The sequence below is a fragment of the Taudactylus pleione genome, unplaced genomic scaffold, assembly GCF_031769625.1.
Source record: "Taudactylus pleione unplaced genomic scaffold, aTauple2 ptg001224l, whole genome shotgun sequence".
Classification (NCBI taxonomy): Eukaryota; Metazoa; Chordata; class Amphibia; order Anura; family Myobatrachidae; genus Taudactylus; species Taudactylus pleione.
Window position 1 is genome coordinate 594,643 of NW_028285624.1, and position 16,992 is coordinate 611,634.

At 46.4% G+C, this 16,992-nt stretch overlaps 1 protein-coding gene across 1 annotated transcript in view; it reads right to left on the reverse strand.

The window, feature by feature from the left end:
- The window catches only part of LOC148451003 (sialic acid-binding Ig-like lectin 16), a 104,714-nt gene extending 91,283 nt beyond the window's left edge, over nt 1-13,431 (reverse strand). Inside the window, exons 1-2 of the mRNA XM_088462396.1 lie at nt 13,400-13,431; nt 5,352-5,469 (exon numbers count right to left, since the gene is read on the reverse strand). Coding sequence (XP_088318522.1) covers nt 5,352-5,424 — 73 coding nt within the window. The 5' untranslated portion in view covers nt 5,425-5,469; nt 13,400-13,431. The remainder of the gene's footprint in view (nt 1-5,351; nt 5,470-13,399) is intronic.
- Between the last annotated feature and the right edge of the window lie 3,561 nt (nt 13,432-16,992).

Here is a 16,992-nt window from a genome sequence, read left to right on the forward strand (position 1 = left end):
ATGCACTGAGAATTGTTATGCATCTAGTTGCAGATTTGCTCTGAATAAAACAGGAAAGTGTAACATAGGAATGCACTGAGAATTGTTGTGGATCCATTCGCAGATTTGCTCTGAAGAACACAGGAAAGTGTAACACGGGAATGCACTGAGAATTGCTATGGATCTAGTCGCAGATTTGCTCTGAAGAACACAGGAAAGTATAACACTGGAATTCAACTGAGAGCTAACTAGTAATCAGCATGAAAGCTGAAACCTATAACACAGGGAGGCAGCTGCGGAACTGAACAGCACAATAATAAACAACACAAGAGCTATTGCATGAAGAACTGGAGTTCAGTGAGAGAAAAGAAGTGACATGCTGGGAGTCAGCATGGGAGCTGATCCAAATAACACTGGAGGATAGCAAGAAAGCTGGAGCAACATACTGAGGATTACATGGAGAAACACTGGTGAGTATCACAGTCACTGGAACAGCGAAGTTGAACAGCAATTTCCTGTTCCTGGAGTCAGACTAAATACACCTGGGTAGCTGGTCATTGGATCAGAGGATCAGCTGAGTGACCGCAGGACTACCATTGGGAGAGAATAGTCAGGTGATATGGACCAACATGGCTGTGCCCATGCCCAGCACCCCGGGACCCAGGACGCACGCACAGAAGCCCTAGCAGACCCTGGGGAGAATACACAGCCACCACTCACCTCCACTCCCAGCGATTGAACGCCCAAGCCCAAGAATGCTGGCGCGGAGATGAGTAGCGGCCGATCCCAAGTCGCATCCTGACACTAGAGTCAGCTGCAGACTGGGTAACGTTTGTCATTATATTAGTCAATAGAGTATCTTAGTGGGGATAAATTGTCTCTGTGGTTTCTTCAAAGATACACTGTAGTTTGTTGTACTGTAGCTCATATTCCAGCACTTCAATGTGGGAAGGTGGAGAGACACTTGGTGTTCCCTTGTATATAGCTGATTAGATATGTTTTGGTCCAATCACACTATGGGTGTAAAAAATAGGCTGCTGGCAAATTCTGTGTGTGGTTAATCAGACCTAAGGATTTGGAGAACCCCAGGTTTGATTTTCCACTCTAAGCTACCCTTTTGGATTTTTTTTACAACTGATGGGGAAACTCTCCCCTATAGAAAAAGCCATTGTTTATGGAGATTTTTTTAAACGAGATGAGGTGTACCCTGATTTCTTAGGGTGTGAAGTGGACCAAACAATATAATATGTGGGGGCATGAAATATTATATGGTTGATTTTTAAATGTTTTTTTGTCCATATGGAAAAATACTTTTTATATTTATTGGATGTAAAAATAAATGTTTTAATATACAACTCGTCCTGAATTATCTACTTATATGGATACACACCGTGGATTGGAATCTGTACATTAAAGAAAAATCATATACCGCATAGCCAAAGGAGGTCTGATGTAAAGATACCTTTTTGTGAACATAGGGAACGTGTACTAGGTGAGTGTCTCTCTTGAGGGAAGTGACATTATCCATTTGATTGTGTATACCATTATATGGGGGTGAAGACCTAAAGAAAGCTTTTGATGCACCCATCTCATATACACTGCTCAAAAAAATACAGGGAACACTTAAACAACACAATGTAACTCCAAGTCATTCACACTTCTGTGAAATCAAACTGTCCACTTAGGAAGCAACATTGATTGACAATCAATTTCACATGCTATTGTGCAAATGGAATAGACAACAGGTGGAAATTATAGGCAATTAGCAAGACACCCCCAATAAAGGAGTGGTTCTGCAGGTGGTGACCACAGACCACTTCTCAGTTCCTATGCTTTTTGGCTGATGTTTTGGTCACTTTTGAATGCTGGCGGTGCTTTCACTCTAGTGGTAGCATGAGACGGAGTCTACAACCCACACAAGTGGCTCATGTAGTGCAACTCATCCAGGATGGCACATCAATGGGAGCTGTGGCAAGAAGGTTTGCTGTGTCTGTCAGCGTAGTGTCCAGAGCATGGAGGCGCTACCAAGAGACAGGCCAGTACATCAGGAGACGTGGAGGAGGCCGTAGGAGGGCAACAACCCAGTAGCAGGACCGCTACCTCCGCCTTTGTGCAAGGAGGAACAGGAGGAGCACTTCCAGAGCCCTGCAAAATGACCTCCAGCAGGCCACAAATGTGCATGTGTCTGCGCAAACAGTCAGAAACAGACTCCATGAGGGTGGTATGAGGGCCCGACGTCCACAGGTGGGGGTTGTGCTTACAGCCCAACACCGTGGAGGAGACGTTTGGCATTTGCCAGAGAACACCAAGATTGGCAAATTCGCCACTGGCGCCCTGTGCTCTTCACAGATGAAAGCAGGTTCACACTGAGCACATGTGACAGAGTCTGGAGACTTCAAGGAGAACATTCTGCTGCCTGCAGCATCCTCCAGCATGACCGGTTTGGCAGTGGGTCAGTAATGGTGTGGGGTGGCATTTCTTTGGGGTGCCGCACAGCCCTCAATGTGCTCGCTTGAGGTAGCCTGACTGCCATTAGGTACCGAGATGAGATCCTCAGACCCCTTGTGAGACCATATGCTGGTGCGGATGGCCCTGGGTTCCTCCTAATGCAAGACAATGCTAGACCTCATGTGGCTCGAGTGTGTGAGCAGTTCCTGCAAGACGAAGGCACTGATGCTATGGACTGGCCCACCCGTTCCCCAGACCTGAATCCAATTGAGTACATCTGGGACGTCATGTCTCGCTCCATCCACCAACGCCACGTTGCACCACAGACTGTCCAGGAGTTGGCAGATGCTTTAGTCCAGGTCTGGGAGGAGATCCCTCAGGAGTCCATCCGCCACCTCATCAGGAACATGCCCAGGCGTTGTAGGGAGGTCATACAGGCTCGTGGAGGCCACACACACTACTGAGCCTCAGTTTGACTTGTTTTAAGGACATTACATCAAAGTTGGAGCAGCCTGTAGTGTGTTTTTCCACTTTAATTTTGAGTGTGGCTCCAAAACCAGACCTCCATGGGTTAATAAATTTGATTTCCAATGTTAATTTTTGTGTGATTTTGTTGTCAGCATGTAAAGAACAAAGTATTTAATAAGAATATTTTATTCATTCAGATCTAGGATGTATTATTTTAGTCTTCCCTTTATTTTTTTGAGCAGTGTATATGAGGTTAGTTCAGATGATCTTGTAGGATTCATAGAAGATTTCTGTATATGGATAATTGATGAAAATGTCCTGTTTTTCTGTTTTGGATTTCCTTTTTGGAGAATACAGGACATTTCCACAGAAACTCCTGGGACTGGTAATACTCTATCTAGCAGCGCTTATGGACTACTCTACTCTGGGTTATATATTGTGTTGACAGGTGCTTGTATTAGGGGCTCATGCAGCTCACCGTTAGGTTGCTGGCTGCAATCTTGGACCACTTTGAGATAGTAGATAGTGGAGCCGGATGTCTCCATAGCTGGGCTGGTTCCCTCAGTAGGAGCCATGGATAATTAATGGTACTAAGGAGTTCTGTAGCAAACTGCTAACTGATGCAGTGACCAGAGCCCCATGGTTCTGGAGTCAGATAAGATATAGGAACTGGCTCCTGATGGAACTACCGGTGGTACAGCAACTAGATGAGCAAATTCCTATACCTTGGGCTAAATGGAATAGAGTATGAGCTGGTGCCGCTGCAGGAACACATGTGAGTATGCCCAGATTTATAAAGCAGCAAGCATGTTAAAGGCTAAACTAAGCTAGTTTCCCCCTGTTTCATCTATGTAGAGGCATGCAGACCACTCCTGGAGATGCTGGGCAGCCCCCAAGATCCTCCCCCCAAATACTGGCTCCTCAGTGATCGGGAGCCGGGCGTTGCACAATAACATCACAGCGCAGCGCCCGGTTCCCAGTCAATGAGGAGGAGCCGGCATTTTGGTGTCACCCCCTTGGAGGGTGACATCCGGTGTGGTCCGCACCCCCACCACACCGCTAATGACACCACTGCATGCAATAATATTCAGTCTCATTTTAGTCAGTTTTAGATACAAAATATGGGTCAGAAATTTATATAAATTAGATATTGACGTACTGCTGGTGTTTGGGGGTGAAAACAGGGCCATGTCGAACCCATTGTCAGTGCGTGCCAAAGCCAGCGGGTGCATCCTTGGATGCAATTTCACTGGCTTCAGGTGCATGATTTTCCCGGACCTCCTGAGTAACCTGAGGGTAACTCAGATGTTTAATGGTCACGTAGCTGATCCTATGCTGCGTTGTCGGATGCAGCCATGGACCAGGGAAGTCGCCAGTGGGCGTCTTTTTACTTACGATGCCTCCTGTGGCTTTTGTATTGTATCTAATTGTATTTTCTATAACATACCACCAGGAACATATGTGCACTCATTACCTGACGCTGAGAGGAATGTAGTGTATAGTTGTACTATGGGTGTGGAGATGGGGGTAGATGAGATTACATGAGATTAGATGGATGAGGGAGTTTAGTGAGGGGATGGAAGTTGAGTTTAGACTCGCTCAGTTGTTGAAGGTTTATGATTGTTCAGTAGCTGAAGGGGCCCCATAACGGTTATAATCAGGGTGACCATGTTCATGAATGTATGTGAGATATAGTGACATACTAAGGTTCTGATTCAGAGCCACATACAACCCACACGTGATGCCGATGGTCACATAGTTGAGACAATTTTTGCAACTGCGCATGCGTGAAAATTTCTGACAGCCCCTACAGCGTATACATTACACAGAGTGTACTCACCACAGGCGCTGTTATGTGGGGGAAAGACGGTATCAGAAATGTTGTGGAAAATGACCTTTCCTGGGCGGTGACTGGGAGGTGGTTAGTACTGCACGCAATAATGTCCCGCATTGTGTATGCATCGCAGTGCGCGTGCGTGAACTAGCAATTGCGATGGGAAATGCATTTGCAGAGGCTACGCAGACCCCGAGCACAGTGATTGACAGGAAGTCCCGTTTGTGGGTGGTGATGGGGGGGTGGTCGGGCGAACGCAGGCGTGCATGGGCATTGGGACGGCATTGCAGGGGCGTGCATAATTTATCCACTGCAATTCTTGAGTGAGGTCTGACCTGCCTTAACTGTGCGTATGGCTCCGATGTTAATCGATGTTACAGATTACCTCACTATGTTGCCCAAGTATACGGATGAGAGTAAGAAGAAGTAGGTGTCCTTATGGTAAGATGTGATCGCAATGCGCTTGCAAACATTTGCATGTCACCGCTAATATTAGCAACTGCGGTGCGTGCGTTCTAGCAGAATAGCGATCCTTGCTGAATCAAGCCCATATACAGTATAGTTATATGGCAGGTGCACTCGCTGTTAGCACTTATATGTCAGTACTGTATGTCACACTTACCTTCCCAGAGCAGGGAGAGGATGGTGATCACATGACAGACCCACACACTGCAGCCTTTTCCCATTCCCTCCATGATACGTAGCTGGATACAGGGTTTATCTTGTATATCTATGAACTCCTGAAATATGGAAAAAAAATAAGAACACTCCTACACATCTTCATATACTTGTACATTCTACACACTGCTTATATAGAAAAACATGCTAGACTCACTTCCTAAATCTTCCCAATATAATTTATTGAATGGAGTTATAGAAAAAAATATATTTATATAAAATGTGTACAAAAACTTTTCAGTCTAGAACAATAACTGGTGCAAATAGTAAATATACATGCTGCATGGGTGGGGTGACAGGTTTAACTCTCAGATTAATTCTGCATGTGTGTCACATCAACTGTGATATTTTTAAATTGGTACGTGACATATTTTTTAAATGAATGACATCACTATTGGTGATTATGCTGTTACATTGTACTAGCACACACACTTTTTTTCTTTTATTTCAAGTTTTCAGTGTGATCACACAAGTTTGGTTGCCGGGGGGTGGTTTCCAAAACGGAGGAGTTCCTTAGCGAACGCCTAACGTTTTGTGGATGGCCGCACTGACATCATCAGTGATGTCAGGGGGGAGCTTCCTGCTCTATCAGAGCAGAAAGCTCCCTGGGGCTTACGAGTGCCCAGACCCAACCTTAGTGTCTGGTCGTAAGCCCCGATGGTCGCGATGGTGATCACCATCGCGACCATCAACCTGGTCGGTCGTTAAGCTGTGGGTGGTAACCCACAGCTTAACTAACGACCAGGAGGCCGCACTTCAAAAAAGAAGCGGCCGCCCTCATTCAGAGAGAGCGATCACTTCTTACGACCGCCCCTGAATGAGGTCCTTTATGTCTTCTGTTTGGGTGTAGTAGGTATTACTGCAGGACGCAGGGCCAGCGGTTCAAATCCTGACAGCGGCAGCCCGGTATCAGGAAGCACATACACACTTGCCGATGCCGGCAGCGACGGAATGACGCCGGGGACCATGCCGCATTCGTTGGTCCTGCATACAAGTCCGATGGGCGATGTTGTTGACCACATGTGAAAGCGTGCATCGTCAGTAACATAGTGCATACACACTGGACGATATGAACAATTTCTCATTCTGATGCATCAGAATCGGCCCAATTGTTCATAAAATCGTCTGGTGTGTACCCAGCTTAAGCTCCATGAGCAGGGCCCTCCTCCCTCCTGTTCTCATCACCTACTTCTATTGCACACCTGCTACACATCCTCCTTCAGCTCTCTACCCCTGGACCCCAATCATCTGATTTTGATTTTGCAGATGAACTAGATCCATCATTTGTGCCCATGCTGGCAGATACAGGTTTCCGCTGCCGCTGTACTTTTCAATTGCACACATTGCATCAGTGGCTGTGTGGAGATTTGTAGTGTTATTTGTACTGAACTGTGTTACCCTGTATTGTCTTATTGTTTTGCTCTCTGGAGCTCATTCAGAGCTGCTCGCAAGCACTGTGCGCTAGCAAGCGGCTCGATGTTTGTGCACTGTGCATGCGCCGGGTCTGGCGTGCGCATGTGCACGCCCCGCTGAGTGACTGAAGTTCAGTCGCTATGGGCTCGCAACAAGACGGGAAGGCTGTCGATGTTGATTGACAGCTCACCCCTTTTTTTGGGTGGGTAGGGGGGGTGGCTGCACAAACACAGGCATTCCCTTAGGAACGCCTGGCGTTTGTTGGGCGGTACAACTGACATCACTATTGATGTCAGTAGTGGACTTCCTGCTCTATTAGGCAGCTAGACCCTACCCCAGGGTCTCGTCGCAAGGCCGATGGTCGCGATTATCGCAATGGTCTGCAACCCGCTCGCACAAGCTGTGCCACAGCTCCCACAGCTTTGCGAGCGGCCAGAGAAAAAAAAAATGCCCACAGACCCAACGAGCGGCCAGCGGCTGCGAGTGGGCCTGAATCGGGGCCATAGTGGTGTTCTATGAATGAAATGTAATAACTAATAATACTAAAAAAAAACTTGTCATCAGTGCTCAAGCATGGATAGCCTTAAATGTGGACTGTAATGGTGGAGTTTGGAAACCTCTGTTCTAGTATCGAAGTTCTTCCTTATTTTGATCAGCAACTTCAATCCAGCCTTGGAGAATACAGCACTTTCAGGTTTCACCTACCGTACCAGGAAACCGACGGACGTAATCCTGACCGCCGGCTTCCCGACTGTCTAATCCCGGCAAGGCACTAATGGCAGGTGTCGAAATCCTGACGCCTGTCATTAGACCTATGCCGGGAGCCTGACACCCGGCTTACCGATCGAAGGTAAGATGGGCGCGGACAGTCGCGGGGGGGAGGGTTAGGTTACGGGCTCCCGGGGGGGACTTAGGGTTAGGTACCCCATCCCGGGAGGATAGGTTTAGGCTAGGGGAAGGGAGGGTTAGGGTTAGGCACCCCCAGGGTAAGGTTAGAGTTAGGCACCCCCCCTGGGGGACTTAGGTTTAGGCTGCCGTGAAGGGGGGTTAGGTTTAGGCACTTAGAGGGGGGTTAGGGTTAGGCACTTGGGGGGAGGTTAGGGTTAGGCATCCCTAAGGGAGAGTTAGGGGGTAGAATTAGGTTAGTTAGTACTTACCTTAGGACGAATGGGATTTCCTCCTCTGTCGGGCTGTCGCTGTCGGGTAAATCATACTGATTCCACTGTACCCACTATTCACGGTTACTGCACGTATCATTGTCTCACTAATAATTCACAGATACGGAACATTTCCATTTTCACACTACTGACTGGCTCCAGCTGCAGCGTGTGGTGACACAGTGCTTCCTCTTTCTTATTTCTGTTACTCCTAGACCTATATTCACAGCATTTTATGTTTTATCTAATATGTTCTTCCTTTGCCCATGTTTTATATTTTCTGACAATCATGATTATGATCTACACTAAAGTTGTAATGGTTGTGTCTGTACATAGAGTTTTATTTGCAGAATTGTACTCCTTGGACTGTGTATATATGAACTAGAGATGACCCACTCGAGGCGAGAACCGAGCTGGCTCAGGTTTAGCCGCCTGACTCAGACCCGAAAACGAAGCAAAAAGCCTCATCCTCCCGCTGTCGGATTCTTGCAGGTTTTGGATTATATAAAGTTCCCCGCGATCGGCGCCATTTTCACTCCGGCTGTGGAGAGAGAAGCTAGCAGACATAGTCAGTCACTGTCAGTCACTGTCAGTGTGTGTGTCAAGTTAGGGTCTTGGCCTATAGGCTGCTGCTGTGTTGTACATAAAGGGGCTTAGGCTGCAGTATATAAAGGGGGCTTCCTTCAGTGTGTGCTGCAGCTGCTGTGTCACTTGTCTTGTCAATTAACTGTGGCTGCTGCTGTGTTGCTGTCCATCAGGGTAGGTCTGGAGTCCATAAAGGGGTGCTGTGTTGTCCAGGGGGGGTCTCTGTCAATCAGGGGTGCTCTTCCCCAGTGTGAAAAAAAAAAGAAGTACTTTTTGTGTGTGTGTGCGTTAGAAACTTAGCTGCGCTATTATTGTTCGGTGACACTGCTGCAGGTATTCGTCCATGTATTTGTGACTGTGCAGGTGGTCTGTCTGCACTCAGCAGGGGTGCTTTGTTGTCCATAAAAAAGGGGTTCTGTCTGTGTTGTTCATCAAGGGGCTGCTGCCTCATTTAGGGGTGCTCTTCCCCAGTGTCCAAAAAAATAAAAGTGCTTGACTTCAATGGTGGGAGCCGTTCATTGGCTGAGAGAGGTGGGGGCTGACCTCTCTCAGCCAAAGAACACTCAGATACTGCTCTACAAAGGGAGAAGCCGCGTCTGAGCTCATCATTCGGGAGGTAACAAGCCTCGTGGTTGTTATGTGTTGCGTGGGTCGCGTTTCTCATTTTTTTTATTTACCAAGACCATGGATGCCTACAGGGAGCAGTGGACTAGTCCAGGTAATGTAGGTGAGGAAGTGTGAGTGTATGTAATAAAACTATACTGTCACGGTATGTGTATTGTGTTTATTTAAACATTTCCTTACAGGTGAGCTACAGGTACCAGTGGGCCCTTAATGCCCCGCATGCTGGTACTTGTGGTTCTCCACGTACCAGCATGTGGGGGAGCTTGCTGGGAATCGGTATGAAATACCACTGGCCGCATGGCGGGCGGTTCGATTCCCGGCAGCGCCCTGGCTGACAAAATCAGAGCTCCCGGCAGCGGAAGCCCGACAGCACTGGAAATCCCGATCGTCACTAAGGTAAGTATAAACTAACCTAACCTAACCCCCTAACCCTCCTTAGGGGTGCCTAACCCTAACCTCTCCCAAGTGCCTAACCCTAACCCCCCCTTCCCCGCTGCCTAAACCTAAGTCCCCCGGGGGGTGCCTAACCCTAAGTTCCCACCCGGGGGTGCCTAACCCTAACCCTCCCTCCCCCTAGCCTAACCCTCCCTCCCCCTAGCCTAACCCTCCCGGGGGGGTGCCTAACCCTAAGTCCACCCCGGGTGCCCTAAACCTAACACTCCACACCCACGGCTGTCCGCTCGTGGAGCCCGGCATCCCTTCGATTGGGGAAATGACAGGAGTCTAGACGCCGGTCATTTATCCCACGCTGGGATAAAGCAGTCGAGAAGCTAGCTGTCGGGATTCCGGCAGCCGGCTTCCCGATTGTATACCGCTTGCTGGGACCTGTAGTTCTACTGTAAAGACAATATTTACACTTATCTATCTACACACTACACTTACACTATCAACCCACCACCCAAGGGTGGTGGGCATAGCCCCGGGATATCAGTCTAGGCTTGGGGTGTCCTGGAGAGGGGGATCCCTTTATTGGGGCATCCCCAACTCCCCAGGGTTTCCTGGCCTGGGCTGACTAGTGGTCAGGGATAATGTTTCGGCTGGGGAACCCGATGATAGTGTTTCCTTGGCTGTGACATTACCCTCCACTAGAAATGGTCCGGTGCTGGTTGTGGGAATTAAAGGGGAACCCTATGCATTTTTTCCCATGTAATTCCAGAACCAGGACCAGATCTAATCCTGGTGCTGGTTGTGCTAAGTACAGTGGAACCCTACACAAGTTTTTCCCTGTACTTACACAAAAAGGACTGGCTATGAAAGTCCGGGGCTGGTTGTTTTATTTAGGGGGGGACCCCACATAATTTTTTTTTAAACATTCACTCTTTACAAGCTTTTCAGTAAGATACATGCATGAATGTCACTGATGTATGCATGTATCTGTGTGATATCGAACTGATCATGCTGAAAATGATTGCATGAAGTTCTTCTATTCATTTGGGGATTTGCAGTTCGAGTTTGAGTTCGTTTTTCATTTGATTTACAAATCGAATGTTAGTAAATGAAGGGATCCTATTGTCCTCTATGTAAAAACATCGATGTTTTTCAGAAATTCTATTTAATTTCTAATTCCTTTTTCTGTTCGATTTGACATTCGATTTGGCCTTTAGTAAATCCTTTCATAAAAATCGAACCAAAATCGAACAGAAAACAAAATCGAACTTTAGTAAATTTACCCCATGGACAGCTTTGGAGCATCAATTGTGAGTTCACTACCTCTTCACCACAAACACCTGCTGTCTGCATAACTAGGACACTCTACAAGGAACTCCCTGTTTGATCATTACAAGAAATGACCATTTCACTTACAACTATTTGTGCATGCGCTCTGCTGTCACAAACAACTGAATACATATCTGTACCAATGCCAATGTGCCTCTTTACCCTTGAATATATTATCTGAATTATCATTGCTTTTTGCCTAGCCTGACAACCTCTAACTACTAATGCAGTCTACTTCAGTGGTTCCCAAACATTTTTGCATCACGGTGCCCTAGTGTATCAGTATTGTTTTCACGGCACCCCTAAGCCAAAAGTTTGTTTTTGAGAAGTTCTGAAAAAAAATGTAGTAAAGTGAAGTAAATTGTGCTGACCTGTCACCCTTATGTTTGGTTATATAGTGGTGGACAATGCATTGTAGGTATGCGGACAAGTTTGCATCACTCTAATGAGAAAGGTGAAGTGTAAAGTAAGATAGGTAAGAGCAGCTGCGGCTGCATATATAGGATGGAGAAGTGAAAATACAAATATAATACAAACAGTAAAGTGTTAAAATGTGCAAAAAAAGGAAAAATGTGTTATAATACGATGCCCTGAAGCAGCCCAACCAAAGCAATCCAGGGCACCCTTGCCCCAAAAATCAACCCAATTCTCATTAGAGCGATGACATGGGGTGGCTAGGCTGAGCTGGTTTGGGGGTGTCCTGCTCTCTGGATTTGAACTCTAGTATGTTAGGGACCTACCCTACAGAGGTTACCTGGATATGGTGGGTAGGCCCATAACCTTGGCCATGATTATGCTAAAAACCACTATTTATTTATTGCTAATTTTTATTGCATAATGTATTTATATATAATTAGTAATTTGGAGTTGAGCACCAGTGATTCGTCTTTTTCTGTGTGGTATAATGTGTAAGGGGCGCTACTGTGTGGAATAATGTGTTTAAGGGCATTACTAATATGTGGCATAATGTGTAAGGGGCATTACTGTGGCATATTGTGTGTGGGAAATTTCTGTGTGGCATAATGTGCAAGATGCATTACTGTATGCCATTATGTGTATAAGGGATGCTACTGTGCAGTGTAATGTGAATAAGGTTGCACTATTGTATGGTGTCATTTAAATTGGGGGTACTATTGTGGGGCCACGCCACTTCCCCACAAGACCATGCCCTTTTTTTGGGCATGCTCTGTCCCTATTTAAAATGGGGAGGGTGGATACAACTACTTTTCATGGCACAGGGCACTAAAATGTCTAGCTACGGCTCGGTCTGTATATATTGGATATAAAATGTGTGTGTAACAGCTAAAAATGCATTTGTTATTCTACTCATCAGATTATAGCGATACAGTATGTGGTTCGATTTTCCTGAAATACAAACACACCCAAACTTAGAGGTTCTGAGTCAAATCGAGTCCCAGTTTGGAATCACATTGGGTTCCAAGTCGAAATGAGTATTGGTTCGGTTCTGTAGTCAGTTCGGAATTTAGATATAAAAACTGAACTCGGGTTTTGGATTGCATGTAAACAGGTCCGAGTTACATGATTTATCGATTTAAGAAAAATTTGTTTTAGAGAAATTTTTATCTATTTTAATCCATTTTTTTAAAGAACCCAAACCCAAACCGAATCCGAACCAAAACACAATGATGAATTAGAACCTAAAACAAAACACAGGGCTCCGCGCACATCTCTAATTATTGATTTAATAATCACTCTATGAGGGGTATTCAATATGGGAGCGAAAAGTCCGTACTGGACTTTTCGCTCCACATCGGAGATTTTTCTGGGATTCTGCAACTGTGTACCTGCCGCTATTAAACTATTCTAGAATACACCTGCCGCATATTTGCAGAATAGCCCTGAACCTATTTCCCTATTGTTAAACAATTTTTTCCCATTTTTTTTTTTCACCCCAATTTTGAAATAAATTTTTTGGGGTGTCCCTAATTTTTTTAAAAAATTTTTGACAGTTATTTTTAAAATGTCATTCCCAGGGGTGCAAACTATTTTAAGCCTGCACCCCTAAACCCCAATTCTGCACTTTTTTTCGCAACCTATTCAGTGGTGAAAAGTTATCCCCGTTTTTTTTCAAAGATTTTTCGAACCTGCGAAAAGTCTTTGAATTGAATACGGTGTAAAACTAAAACCTGCGATAATGACGTCATACAGTAGGTACGAAATGAACGCAAAAACAGAGTTTTCGCTCCCATATTGAATACCCCTATATGTGTATATTTCTACTGATCAGAGCACAGCTGACCTACAGAACATGCTACACCGTCTGCCTGTTATAGCATAATTCCTGCACTCAGACAGTACAGTATGTTCTCTGATAGCAAACAGTTACATATGATAATGGTTATACTAATTCCTCACAGTGTGCAATGACTAGATCAGCTATTTTATTACTGTATACCTATATACTGTATACACTACAAATGCATCAGTAATAATACCTGGAATGTAGGAACTAAAAACTATAATACATTGTACTCACAAATCAGGATCCGAGTCTCTCTCTACTTGGTGTCCTCTGACTATAAGAAACATTTAGCATTTCTCCTGGGTTATTCTGTCCTCTATTTCCCTTTTCTATTTACAGAGAAGTCTTTCACCCCTAATCTGCTGCATCTTCTCTTAGTAAACACAAATGAGCTGGCCTGGACTTACTGGGCACATTTACAGTTACACGTAGGTCTATTAGTACAACATTTATATGCATTTCCCTCCACTGTGTATGTGCTAAATTGTCTGACGGTATTTAGCGTTACATGCTACATACATACAGAGGAGTAGCGTGTAGCCAGAGCGCCTGGAGCACATGCGGGTTACGACCCCCCCCCCTCTCAAGTGTTCCAGGGAGGAGACGGGTCCATACAGGATTAAAGTAAAGAGAAGTAAAACTAAAGATACGGGGCAGTCCCCTGTAGTGGTGCCCATATGCAAAGCCCCCTGTAGTGGTGCCCATATACAATGCCCCCTGTAGTGGTGCCCATATACAATGCCCCTGTAGTTGAGCCCTTTTGCAATGCCCCCTGTAGTGGTGCCCATATGCAGTGCCCCTTGTGCCCCAGGAGAGGTCCCCTGAACGCAGGCCTCCAGTAGTATCCCCAGTAGTGATCCCCCCTATGCAGTGCCCTTTATATAGTGCCCCCAGTAGTGGTCCTCCTCCGTGCAGTGCCCCTTGTGCCCCTAGTAGTAAGCCCCTTATATAGTGCCCCAGTAGTAGTCCCCCCCTTGCAGTGCCCCCAATAGTGTTAACCCTTATGCAGTGCCCTTTATAAAGTGGCCCCAGTTGTAGTCCCCCCACCCTATGCAGTATCCCCAGTATTGCCCTTTATATAGAGCCACCAGTAGTGGTCCCCTGATGCAGTGACCCCAGTGGTTGTGCCCCTAGTAGTAGTCCCCGCCCCTAGTAGTAGTCCCCGCCCCCCCTTGTAGTGTCCCTAGTAGTAGCCCCTCCCCCCCTTGTAGTGCCCCAAGTGGAGGTCTCCCCCTTGTAGTGCCCCCAGTGGTGGTCCCACCCCAGTAGACACACATGCAATAAAAATAAAAAACACTTACCTGAATCCCCGCTCCTGCTGCCGCCATCCGCTCCTCCGTCCGTCCTCCTGGGCCAGCCCGCTCTGCATTATGGGAAAGATGTCATGACGTCTCTCCCATTACCCACTGTGGGAGCTGGAAGATGGAGCTCATGAATGAGCTCCAGCCCGGATCCGGCAGTAGGCGCAGCAGTCAATGAGTGTCTGTAAAAATGGTATAGGTGGAATGGCGCTAGAAACACATTATAGCATTGAAACAATGTAATCATAAATCATTTTATAAATTGTAAGATTGCAATAATATTGGTACAACAAAAGGAAATAAAGTATAAAACATATACAGATAAAATCGTGTCTCTGCGACAATAAATAAATGAATGGATGAAAAGAAGTATCCTATATCAACTGCAACAGTGTTACCAAAAATTAAGTATGGCTACTTAAAGCTCCGTGCAGGCAGGGAGTGGATCTCCACAAATGAATGGTTATTAGAACCAATATGCGGCCATAAGGAAAAGTCGTGGTAGGGTACCCCAAAAGTGTGCCAATGGATGGGTCTGGGTGGTAATGTACCGCTTTCAACAGTAGTGGCTCATGCTCACCCCTCGGACGCGGAATGCAATAGGTCTAGAATAAGATGCGGTGACAGCCCGGAGTGGAGACCGGCTGGTACGCGGCTGGAAGTGCTGATGTCTAGACGGCAGTGCGGAGGTACATGCGGGAGCACTGCAGCTGTGAACTCTGTGGTCCGGGATACAGCGGCGTGCGGTCACCTGCGGGATATGGCCGGACTCAGCAATGAGGCGGCTCTCTCCGATAGTGGACGACCGGACTCCCAGTGATCTGTGACTCTCTCCAGAGAGATATAGGTGGCGTGTGTTGGTAAACAGGGCTCGGCCGCAGCTGGTAGTCCGGTCCTGTGATGGCTCAAACAGGACTCAAGGTGAAAAGAAAACCAGGCTGTGTGTCAAACCGCTGGCTGGAGGAGTGATCAGATGGTGGGGTACTGGTGCAGTGAGTTGAATAAAAGTGGTCTCTGTAGTCCTTGTGATCCTTTATGATTACATTGTTTCAATGCTATAATGTATTTCTAGTGCCATTCCACCTATACCATTTTTACAGTTCTTTGGCATCTTTTTTGGTGCCTATTGGGAGTGGTGGCTTACTCCCAGGTGGAGGGCAGCTTCATACACAGCTGTTATTTATTATCATAATTACTGATATACAATCCTTTGTGGCGCTTGGTTTCTTTGTTTATTTTTGTCAATGAGAGTCTGACAGACTCTCATCGGCTGCTCATTAAAACAAACACACAGCTGCCGGCACCGGCGGCTGTGTTTGTCACTGTGTAATGCTGACCGAACTCCGTCCAGTCAGCACTACACGCACGGTGCAGCTGTGTCACAGAGACAGACTGCCTGCGGCTTGGGGGGCACATGGCACCCTGCCCCCCTGCCCAGCCCGCCTCTGCCTAGCAAGCTGTCAGCTTAGACAGCTGCTGGGTACACAGCGGGCGGCACCTCCAGACACCTTCGGCGCCTGGTGCTTGCGCTCCACTGGAACCGCCCTCCCTACGCCCCTGCATATATATGTGCCTGGAAAGCAGGCTGAGGGTGGTGCACTTGTATGGTCCCTTTGAGGTCAGTCTTATTTAGAGTTGCAAATACCTTTTCAGGTGTCTATTTGAGAATTACTTCTTGCACCTTCATTTGCACATCTGTGTGACCGCACTGCCTCTATCCTTTCACTCGGTTCCATTGCCGTCAACATTATCAGTGCGCACTAGCATTTACCCTAACTCTGTGTACAAATAACTGTGCATAGGGCCTTATTCAGATTTGGGAATAGAGTAAGATATAGCAAGTAACTGCGCATTTTGGTAAAACCATGCTGCACTGCTGGTGGGATAGATGTAACATGTGCAGAAATATTTAGATTTGGAAGGGGGGTGTACTAACTGACATATAAATTGCAGTGTGAAAATAAAGCTGTCCAGTATTTGTGGGCTGCATGCAACAGCAGCCAGTATTTACCCTCATGCAAAAACAATGTATGTATTTGCACCCCTTGCATTGCAACATGGTTTGTCCGGGTATACAGTTACTTGCTCTATCTTACGCTGTTTCCAAATCTTAATCAGGCCCATAGCTCGCATATTCCAACAGAACGTCCATTACATGCCCTCACTAAACTTTGCCTATGTGCGAATGCCCTGGCACTGCCTAGTTTCACCCCTTCTGCTGAAAGTGAGATGCAGCTATGAGCCTGATTCAGCAAGGAACGCACGGATGCTGGCACTTGTGGTTCAACAATGTTTTCCCCCCTATTTTCCAATACCACCTTTTTCTAGGCTCATAGGCTAGGGGCTGGTTAAAGATTTTTTTTTGGGGGGTGGAGGTGCATCTTTAACAGTTTAACCATTTATTAACATATTAATACAACCAAGCCTGCACAGATCATAGTGATCTGTGCAGTGCTTCCACTTCGCCTCACATAATGTGTTCACAATGTATGCAATAATTGATCAGGGAAGCTAAATCAGTGTCAT